Source organism: Phalangium opilio, unplaced genomic scaffold, assembly GCF_054372755.1.
Source record: "Phalangium opilio isolate 3A_F unplaced genomic scaffold, DU_Popi_V2 ptg000002l_1, whole genome shotgun sequence".
Lineage (NCBI taxonomy): Eukaryota > Metazoa > Arthropoda > Arachnida > Opiliones > Phalangiidae > Phalangium > Phalangium opilio.
Window position 1 is genome coordinate 12130880 of NW_028324144.1, and position 11305 is coordinate 12142184.

General features: G+C 36.8%; 1 protein-coding gene and 1 long non-coding RNA gene across 2 annotated transcripts; one reads left to right on the forward strand and one right to left on the reverse strand.

Annotated features, from left to right (window-relative positions):
• Nucleotides 1-231: 231 nt before the first annotated feature.
• LOC149719815 (uncharacterized) lies at nt 232-1382 on the forward strand. Its single transcript, XR_016379528.1, has 4 exons — nt 232-340; nt 806-897; nt 957-1161; nt 1246-1382. It is a non-coding gene; the product is annotated as an uncharacterized LOC149719815 (long non-coding RNA).
• A 2295-nt stretch (nt 1383-3677) lies between these two features.
• On the reverse strand, nt 3678-7554 carry LOC149719816 (uncharacterized). The gene is made up of 3 exons (XM_089861909.1): nt 6499-7554; nt 4752-6438; nt 3678-3853 (listed from the first exon to the last, which is right to left on the reverse strand). The coding sequence occupies exons 1-3, from the start codon at nt 7552-7554 to the stop codon at nt 3678-3680; spliced, it is 2919 nt and encodes a 972-aa protein (XP_089718035.1).
• Nucleotides 7555-11305: the final 3751 nt, after the last annotated feature.

The following is an 11305-nucleotide window of genomic DNA, read 5'->3' on the forward strand; positions in this document are numbered from 1 at the left end:
GCATTATACTTCTAACATAATTAGAGAAAAGTGGTCAATCGTTTCGTCAGTCCCAAATTGGAAAGTAATGGTAGAATTCAACTTTAGATGGGATAAATATTCACGTAGAAAACCAGGTATTTTTTATGTAAACCTCTACTCCTTCTAAAGGTGCGATTGATTACAGTTATTATTCCACAACACTAGAAACAATATCGATAACCCATTTCGCCTTTTTGTTTTCAACTCCTGACGCAGTTTATGCTCGGGAGTGACTGGGTAACGGCAAACGCAGTCATGGTGATAGTGACGCAAAACCCAAACTCGGCATGGTAATATACCTGACTCCAATAATTCAAAAGTGAGTATAGCTCTTCTTGCTTTATTATGGCGCAATTGATCGGCAACTGTATGAGCGTCGTTAGAGCACAACTATAGCCTAGCTTAAAGTGACTCAAAAGAATGGAGTGGCGGGTGGGTTAAAATTATTTGAAATATGCCAGAGGCACGTGAATGGGGAGAGGCATGGCTCAAAGAAACTCGGAAACTTACTTCGTTTTATTTTGAAAACCTCCCAGTGGTTAAAACCGGCACTGGGGAAAACCTGCCAACCTCGCTGTAACGTATTTCAAATAATTTTTAAAAACCCGCCGCTGCCTTCTTTTTAGACCCTTTAAAACCGTAATCCTAGAAGTTTATTTTCTCATCTCTTATAATCTTGGTTTTATTTATTACAAAAATATTGACCAAGGAAAAGTAATCATAAAACTCCCGTCAAGCTTCAAGATTTCTAATTATTCTTCTGTTTTGTTTTCAATTACTCTAGCAACAGTTTCATGAGCGGGAGTGAATAGTCAACAAGTGCTGTTAAAGTGTGAGCTCTGCATTACGAGTCTACAAATTACAGATGCCAAAACTGTACTCAAAGTAGCGTGCAAAGTTATCTTATAATTCTGTTAAATTAGTATCCCTTATAGACGACACTTGTTACTTTTGTCTTTGGATTTATGCTGGGATTTAAGTGAACCTCAAAATGACGCAACCGGAATTTGAATTTCTTGGAAATGCTCGATATATTAAATACAGGCAGAATTTGAACCTTAAATGTTGTAGACGATATCAAAATCAATTAATTATGATAGGTTGGTTCAAGAAACGGCCATAAACATTACGACAATTGAGGTGAGATTATGAACATTTGCTCGCCTGTCTCAGATCTAATTCTTAATTTTTTATTTCAATTTAATTTTTAATTTTCCATGTTAGGAATCCTGGGAATCTGAAAACTATGCCTCATATTACAATATAACGAAGGATTATTTGAAACGATCCCTAAATATGAAGTATTTTAGCATTCCATTTGCGTAATTAGGCCGAAAGAAAAATAATTGCATTAAAGCAACATAGTCCGCCTTCGGTCAAATGGGTGTACGAATATTCGATATTTTGAATAATATTCGCCTGTTTCGACTTGATTTAAAATATGTTAATAGTTTAAAACAGCTAGTGATTATTCACTTTTAAAGTTTGTATTATTTAACAATATTGGTTTAATCCTTAACTGTTCTAATATTTGTTTATTCGATAATGCTCAATTTATAAAATTAGGATTCGCTCGCGTAGCAATCTCCAATTTCAATTGCACAACCTACAAAATACATTTATTAATATCGGGAATAGATTTAATTTTAGGAATGGAGAACGGTTAGTTTTTACTTCAATCCAACTCATGGCCCAGTATAGAGCCCCACCCTCCAACACGTAACGAAAAGTTTAAATTATCTTATTGGCTCACTTTGAAGACCATAAAGTGAGCTATTTTAACATTTCAAAAATATATACTGAGCCTGATTTTTTCAAAGTAAGTGAAAATCATTTAAGAGTAAAAATTAAGTCTGTAGAAGTGCAAATTTTCCATACCTTTTTTTTAGAATGCTAATATTATCCAGCAAGGTGTGTCAAGTTTGTTTTTCGATGGTCGACACAAATATTTCAGTCCGTCTCCGGTCTTAAAAACGGCCAGGACGATTATAATTTCTGGACCACCAAAGAGAATCTTGTCCACCTCTTTGTCCTTCTTAAATATGGACGGACCAGTAAATTTCGCTCTATTCTATGCAATCCAATCACTATCCAATTCATTGAAATCCATTCTTTGTTCAATTAGGTCATGATTTTAACGGTGTCAACTGTGTTATTTCTGTCACTTTTGCTCGTCGTTCACTCCATCGTAACGAACAAATACAAATGGTTTCCAACCAAGAAAATTGCTAAGAAGCTGGCCCACGAAACTCTGACAAATGTCTGGGAGAATGCGTCGATCTTGTGCGCCGAACGTAAGAGATTGTGTACCCCTTACGAAAGATGGCGAGTGCTTTAAGTAGACATAATTATGTTTCGTAGCGATACCTGCTGTTTTACCCCACATTACTTGTCGTCTGCTCACATCGTCGTGGCTTATAGGAGTGACTTTCATTCTTTTTTTCTTGGGTTGTTATTTGCGTACGGAGTTCACGACCGAAAGCTACCGTTACATCGACACCCTCTCTGACTTGATCAAATCGGGAATTCCACCAACAATGATAAAAGAGAGCGGAACTCTCGACTATCTTAAATATTTGGTAAATAGGCATTGTCGTGCTAAGTTCTCTATAAGGAACTGACGTCATTTGGGCGTTTCTACAGGCAACCGAAGATCCAGTTGTTAAGGAATGGCTAGACGGACTGGACCAAGAGAAACTGTTCACCACTTTTAAAGATTATTCGATGCTTGAAGGATACATTCCTATTCTTTCCGGACAAAAAGCTCTAATCGCTGTAGAAACCTACATGAGTTGGACGATTGGAGAATTTCTGACTTCTGATTCTGAGAGTAAAAGGTTCCTGGCGGAAAACGGAGGTCTTTACTTTTCGCAGCAAGAAGTAAGCTTCGAATACATACACCTCATTTTCAACACCTCTTGGATAAGAAGTTCACCTCAACTGGCAGAAAGCCTCCAAATAAGGTTGGTGGTATTTTTATCGTAAAATGATCACATAGATTTGATTACATTCTTGTTACAGCTATGAACCGATGTTCGAAACGCAATTTTTTAAGTATGTAGATCTCCAGCTGAATCGCGTCATTGAACAAGTGATGTGGAAGCACTCATTGAAAAGTACGGTGGCCTTGGACTTGAGTAGGGTCTTCGTTCCATTCTACTTGCTTTTAATGCTATTGTTAGGAACAGTAGCCGTCGTCATAACAGAAATCTTGTTCTATCAATTTGCATAAACGCTGACTATTTCGAAAACAGGCAAACATTTTATGCCTCGAAGTGTAGTAATTTGCACGTCACGAATTTTAAGTCCGCTCAATTATATGAACTAATTAAACACTTATGTTTTATTAGAATTAAAATATTACATTCGATTATGATCTCCACTACGGTTCAAATTCAGATGAAATTAATTGTCTTGCATTAATTAAAACGGGAAAATATGTACGTAGTTCAATCGAATCGCTTCAAATATCTCTAGATCCAAAAATTATTTTTAATTCTGAGGATGCAATAATATAATCACTCTATTAGATGCACTCGTTCGAGAGAAACCTTTCTGCAGTACAGTAGAATATATGGGCCTTGATTGGGGAAGATGCTCTGATCATAAGGGACACGTTTCTGGTCCAGTTCTCGATCGAATTGACGGCAGATTTATTATAGTCTGGAAGCGATTTTAGAAACGCTACTTTTCAAATAATTGAAGCAAAACTTAATTGAACAAGCGAAGTCGATGAGAAAATCGAAAAGTACTTCTGCCTTGGACATTTGCAGCGTCATCATTCGGTTGTACTGGCTTTTCAGTTTGTTGTTCTGGTTTAGTAGCAGTTTTCCTACGTGAAATATATATCACGACAGCAAGTCAAATATTGCGAAAATTCATTAAAATATTTTATGACTCGAAATGTAGTGCCTCATTTTAAATCTTTTTAAAACTTATAAGTACCCGGTATCTATGATATTATTGTGGTTCCATTCACTATTGCTTCGTCCATGAATGCACCATGTTTTTGTTAAGTGTGGACACACGAACGGGCTTACCCTATTACCTATCGATTATTACTAGCTGTTTCCCGCGGCGTCGCTCGCGTAAAATAAGAACGTCCATCAAAATGATATAAAGAATGGGTAGATATTACTGATGACAAATATTTTTGTAGCTCCCTAGGAGCGAAGGCACTCGGCGTTGCCCGTCAGCCAGTCGGGAAATTTTTTATTACTTCCCACGCGGACATTATTCCATGAAGAAGGGTTTTTAAGTTTTTGGCCGCCATTTAAAAAGATGGCATCAAATCGAACCCGGAAGACCTTTCAGCCCGTCTATAGGTTAAAGGAAACCAGTGTACTAAATATTTGTGAAATCGGTTGAAACGCGCGGAATTTGTTATGTAGAGATGATTTTTCACATTTCTGGGCCCCATTTTTAGCCACATCGTACACTCTAAGAAAATGGGGTGTGCTTTAACACCTTTAATAAATAATAATAAAAATAATAATAATAATGGGCTTTTATTCAAGGATCAATCATTAAGAGAAAAAACTCTTGTTTACAGTGATGTCCCTTATGTGTAAATTAAATTAAAATTAAAATTAAATTAATTAAAAGATTTGTTTCAATTATAATTAATAATTAATAGGTTTTTTTTAAGTGATTTCTCACTGCGTTTTTAAACTGATTTATTGAGGATATAGATTTAATTGTACTTCCAAGGTAATTCCAAAGCTTTATACCTTGGAACTTAGCACTTTTCTGCCTGTATTTTGAGTTGAAGGGTTCGTTGTAAAAATTAAATTTATCGCCTCTAGTACGATCCATTGCGCTGTTTTCTTTGAACCAGTTTGTTACGTTGGTCGGAAGGAGTTTATGTTTTATATATATATATATTAATAGGTCCTGGTTGTAGTTATCAAGCGGTGTGTTTATTCTGGCAATAGCTTTGGCTTCTGTGGCTGACGAACGTCTACTATGTTTTGAGATTAGTTTAGCGCATTTGTTGTGCAGAGCAGAGAGTTTTGTGTCGTTTGCTTTCGAGGTATTGGTGTAAAATAAATTGCCGTATTGTATCAAAGGCTTGATACATGCCGAGTAAAGTATTCGTAATACGTCTGTATCCAAGTGTTTTTGTAGGGGTCTTAAGACCCAGAGTCGAGTGTTGACTTTTTTGATTATGTAATCGACTTGATTCTGCCAAGTGAGGTTTTCGTCAATCCAGAGGCCGAGATATTTATATACGTTGACTCGTTTAATTGTACCATTATATAGGTCTGTTATTTCATTTGCAGCTGCACGCTTGCGACGGTTGGGAGATAGTATCATAAAATTAGTTTTTTCTTTGTTTAAAAAGAGTCCTTTTGTTTGCAGTATCAGTTTTAGATTTCTAAGATCGTCTTCTATATTTTTGACCAGAGTTTGTATATTATCATCTGCTGCGACCAAGGCGGTGTCGTCCGCATACTCGTAAGATATTGCGTGGTTCAGTACTTTGTGCTGTTTGGCTGTATATACATTAAAAAGTAAGGGGCCCAGTACACTGCCCTGGGGTACGCCGTGTTTTATGACCAGTTTGTCCGAATATTCATTATTGTGGTACAAGGTTTGAGTTCTTTGGAACAGGTAGGACTTGAACCATTCAAGTACCCTGCCGCGTAATCCGAAATAATTGAGGTCTTGAATGAGTAAATCATGTTGAACCGTGTCGAAAGCCTTGGACAGGTCAATGAAAACTATGATTACGTACAGCCCGTTGTGTAGATGTTTTAGGACAGATTCATGCAGGTTGAAAAAACCGGTTATGGTGGAATGCTTTCTTCTAAAGCCCGATTGGTTGTTATATATTGCTCTTGTTTCCTCGAGGTAGTTATATAATGTATCGTGGACAATTTTTTCGCAAGTTAGGGATAGAGTTGGTAGAATTGATATAGGACGATAGTTTTTAGGCTCATAGGTGTTTCCACCTTTATAGATGGGTGAAATCTTAGCATGTTTCCATTGTGATGGAAACCGGCCTGTGGAGAGAGCAACGTTGAAAATCTTTGCTACCGTCTTAGAGATTATAGCAGCTAAGCTTTTAAGAATACTTGGGGCGAGACCATCTATCCCAGTAGCCTTTTTTGTGTTTAGGTTTTTCAGAAGTTTAAAAACCATGTCCTCTGTCACATAATGGAAATCCTCTAGGGTTAAAGAATTGTTGACTGTTTGTAAATTTCTCGAATGATCATTTGTCATAACGGTATTTTTGGCGTTCCTTTTATTTATTAGTAGATCATCCGCCATTTGGACATAATAGGCATTTAGTATATTTGTTATTTCTTTTGGATCATTATATATTTGATCTTTATATTCAAGTTTTGTAATTTGATTCTTAGATTTGGACTTGAGGTAGGGCTTTAGAGTTTTCCACATGGCGGTTGTATTTCTCTAATTTTTAATGTTATTTTTAAAGTAATTCGTTTTACTAGCCAGAATTAATCTATTTACAAGATTCCTCTGCTTTCTGTATAGCGTAGTTATTATTTCCTTTTGTTTGGATGTCCTGATTTTGGTTTTGTATTTATCTCTAATATGCATTTGTTGTTTAATGTATGGGGTGAGCCAGGGGGCTGATCTAATGGGAACAAATCTTTTCCTTAAAGGAGCATAGATATCCAATGTGTCAGTTAATATGTTTTGGAAGACTGTTACGCCGATTTCTGCGTCGGTGATATCATTTTCAATTTCATTAAGGTTATTTTGGAGGTTCCTTACAAATGAACTTATATCCATTGACTTATATTGTCTTGTGTAGGCTAGATGTTTTTGAATTTTTAAATGTTTATTCTTTCTTAAAACCCAAATAAGGTCGTGGTCTGAGACGCCGCAGGACTTTATTTGGACATCTACGATTTTGTGGGGGTGGTTAGTGTAGATATGATCTATTAGAGTTTGTGACACCATTGTAGTTCTTGTTGGTTTCCCTACCATCTGTTTAAATTCATATAAAGCCGAAGTTAGGTATTTGGTCTTAGCAGCGATTGGTTTTGAAAGTAAATCGCTGTTTGTGTCTCCTAGGATTATTATTTCCGTGTTTTTCCCGTTTCTAGAGAGGTTATTGATACTCTCTTTTAGTTCCTTTATAGTATTTTCATAGCTAGATTGGGTCGGTGGTATATATATGAAACTGACATAGAACTTGCTGGAATTTTGATACGATATTTCTATCCATATTGATTCAAGAGCTGATGGTGAGGGTGTTGTATCAAAATGTATATTGACGAGGTTAATAGGTAGGTTGGATTTATGATATATAGCTACTCCTCCTCCAAGTTTCTTCTCCCTGTCTTGTCTTATGAAGGTATATCCTTCTATGTTACAAATAATGTCTGGGATAGTTGCGTTCAACCATGTCTCTGTGATGCCTAAGATATCGATGTTGTAAAGTGTAAATAGGTATTCTATTTCTAATATTTTATACTTCAAGCTTCTTATATTTAGGTGGGCAATTTTTAGTCCCGACTTATTTTTAGGGTTTATGAAGTTTTGTAGATTGTTTCTCATCGGCAGGGGATTTGGCTTCAGCGCTGTTGAAGTTGTAAAGGTGTTAGAATCATTTGTATAGCAATTTTCACAAGCTCTGGGTCAGACTTCAGTAACATCTAGATCCTGGCTGGGGTGATTCGCTTCTCTAGTCGCTCGGTATCTCTTTATGGTTAGTGGTTGGGGCCAATTTTCAAGGTTTAGTATTACCTTATCAAATTTTCCATTACATTCTATGATGTAATCCGTTTTCCAGAAATCCCCCCTGTCTTTGGCATAGACATTGGCTTCTTTTATGTTTAGTTCTTCAAGGTGGGAGATGATTTCTTCTTCCCTGATGTCAGATCCACAGTTTGTAAGTAGATATAGAGATTTTGGGGAGTTGGACCATCTAAGCTGCCCTTCTTCTTCGTTCGTCCCTCAGATTTTAGGCGAGGTATCTTGGTTCACATCAGATCTTGTTAGACATCGACATGATACCCCACATGGCCAGAGTTCAGGGAGCATTACCTCTTTGATATCGCTGCTGCTTCGTAGGATGAAGCTTTTGTATCCGCTATCTGCCTGCATCGACTTGTATGTCTGTCTAATTCCAATACCATTTATGCCCTTGTCCAGCAGGTATTCACGTATATGGGTTTCCGTCGCCCTTTTTGAGCAGTTCCCGATATAGTAATCTTTGAAGGTTTTGGTAACCTTTATTTTACAGTTTGAGGCCCGTTCTGGGGGCATACGTCCCATATGGAGGCCCTGTCTTTTGTTCTTATTTGTAATAATTTTATTTGCTTTCGAGGTCGGTGCTTGATGGATAGTTTTATTTGTAGATGCAATTCTTTCAACGATATCTGTATAGGAGGTTTTAGTGAAACCTGGCTGTGCTTGGGAAAAGAGGCGTTTGTCTGCATTAGGACCCTGGGTCTTGCCCCTAATCGGTAAGGGGTGATTTTGTGTAGAGCTGGCAGGTCTACTTGCATTTTCTTTGGGTGTAAATTTCCTTTCTAGGCTTGTTATACTTTCATTTATCGTTTCCTGTAGTGAGTCGATCTTTTCTTGACACTGTTCCGAGGTATCTGTTATCATTGTTACCAAAGATTCTTTTATATTCGATACCTTATCGTACAGCTCGTCGTATTGTTGCTTAAGAGCGGCCATATCATTCGTTATTTCGGTTTCGTTCTCTTCTAAAGACTTTCGGACTTTAATTATATCCTCAGTAACACTTTTGAGTTTTTTGTCAATATTCTTTTTCTGTGTATCTGATGTTTCTTTGCAGGAATGTTTTAGGAAATCCTTTTTTAGATTTATAAATGTTTGAATGCAGTCACGGCACATCCAGAAGGAACCCCTAACAATTTTTGCTTTGGTACATGACATAAAAGTAGGTTATATGGGTCCAAATTTGACACCGTTACAGGTGTTCATTTACACCCCTGAAAGGGTTTAATAACACTTATTTGAGCAATTGGTGGCAAAGATAAGAATAAGATGGTGCAACAGAGGTGTAGTTTAACACCTTTTTAACTCTTATATCGCACTGAAAGTGAATTTTTACTCTCATATTAGTGTTGTGCAACTCCTTAAAGGGTGCGGCATAGCACCTTACAGAGTGTCGCTTCACACCTTTAAGAGTGTCGCTTCACACCTTTAAGAGTGGGAGTTTTTTGGTAGGATAGTAGTAGAAATTCTAGTACCTTTCCTAGACTTAAGAGCAAAACCGATGACGTAAAAAACACTATAGTAGCTACATTTTGAACAGTCATGAGGCATAACTCATAATTCGAGTATGGTTTTCCTGTTTAAATAAATTTTAATTATCCGCCATTCCGCAGTATTATTAGCAATTAGTGCTATATTCAAAGCAGCGTTCCATCTTGAGAGAACTTCTTCATCTATAGGGAGGAAAGTTCTCACATGCAGAACTATACCTCTTTAAGCGAGGGTTGTTGCATATAAAGTCACTTTTACGGGTTTATAAACTTCTGAAAAAGGCGGAAAGTTTTCAATTCGTACAAATGCATAGGGTATAAAATTAGTTTTGGAGGCTATAATATTCAAGCAGTAGATATAGACGTTCTCTTTAAATTTAATAATCTCTTTTCACTAAGAGTTTTTCGAACACTAGAAACGCGTTTAATCTAATTTGCACTACAGATTTTACAAAAAAAATCCAGTTAGTACTCTAATTTTTCTCAAAATAATGATAAAACATGTCACAAAAGCAAGTGCCCCACTTTGGCTTCTCAAGTTGGCCCTACTGTGAGGCCAGTACCAAACCTAGTCTCGTTTTTTAAGAGTATCGCTTAACACCTGTAAGAGTGTCGCCTAACACGTTTAGCATAGTTTTATGAAGGTACAACACCGCCAGATTACCAATTTCTTTGTTAATTTTATTTAAAGGATAAAACTGTTTTCTTTCATGAATATCATCTTTTAAAAAGGTTTAACAATTACGTTTTTCGATAACTTTTTACTGTTTGTATTGACTTTAATATTAAAACATTAATGAAAATTTAAGACCTTATTTTAGAAACCCGCAGTAGTATAATTTTTCATGTTTAATTTCGAACGGTGTTTCAATAGTGTTATTTCACACCGAATTTACACTTTAAATTGACCCCTAAAAACTCAAGGTAATAAAACTCTCTTTTGGGTGTTTTTACGGTGTTTACACCGTTTTAACACGTTTTTAACACTTCCATTTCTTAGAGTGTAGTACTTTACGATCATAAGATGTGGCTAATATTTTTGTCTTGACAAACTTGTTTAAGATGGAAATATCTTTCTTAGTACGCGTCTACTACTTATGAGTAACGTTCCTGCAAATTTTCTGCCTTCTAGGGCAAGCGGTTTGGGCTGGGCGTTGATTAATAGTCTGTCAGTCAGTCAGGACTTTGATTTATCTAGATATAAATATGTCGAAGTTGTTTCCCCTCAGTTTTTACCTCTCCGAGTGACGTAGTCCCGGAGAGGTATTACACCGGCCGTGTCTGTCTGTCTGTGTGTCTGTCTGTCTGTCTGTCAGACCTCACGTGACCGCGTTCGCAGTTTACAAATCGGAGCAAACAAATACCCGATTTCCGGAACGCGTTCGCGTTCACGGAACTTTGGCCATTCATCTGCCAACACCAGTCTTTACTAACTAGCTTCTAAGGACCAAAATCTGCTAGTTTTTGTCCATCCCACATGGACACTAGCCTGTACTTGCTGGCTCGACAGCACCACCATCTTCTGTTCTTCGTCAATACCACATTGACACCAGCTTCTACGCACCACCATCATCAGGTCTTTGTCCATTCCGGCTTCTTCTCCATCGTTATCGTTTGGTTTTAAGATATACGCGGCGATCGGCTAGGGTTACGAGAAACGTCTAGCCTCCCAATGGCAGGGCTTCCACCATCGGTTCACGCGAATGCGTTTTTATCTATTATTATAATGGAAACCCATCGTATATATACCCCAAAATTTGAAGAAAGCGGGCAAGAGGGGTACCCTTCACTTTAAACGTCAATATTAGCAAAGTTTCGAAAGATAATAGGAACAACTTTATTTTAAACGATTTAACTATTTTTAAAGTTATTTACTGGCGATTAAAATAATTAATATCATTAATATTTAATTAATTATTTAAGATAAACTTATTTCTGTGTAATGACACAAGTGAGAGTTTATATAGAACGAGTAATGAAGATTGCATCCGAATCGAAATACTACACGCATATCAAAGTTAATATAAAGCGAGTAGGATGATAAGATCTCTTACAAAACGATAACA

Excerpts from the sequence above, each read along its gene's own strand:
- LOC149719816 (XM_089861909.1), bottom strand. The coding sequence starts at position 7,554 with ATGAGAAACAATCTACAAAACTTCATAAACCCTAAAAATAAGTCGGGA. Across the intron at positions 6,439-6,498 it reads ACAGAAAGCAGAGGAATCTT|AGAAATACAACCGCCATGTG; the intron begins GTAAATAGATTA and ends ATTAAAAATTAG. Across the intron at positions 3,854-4,751 it reads GAAAAGTGCTAAGTTCCAAG|GAAAACTGCTACTAAACCAG; the intron begins GTATAAAGCTTT and ends TATTTCACGTAG.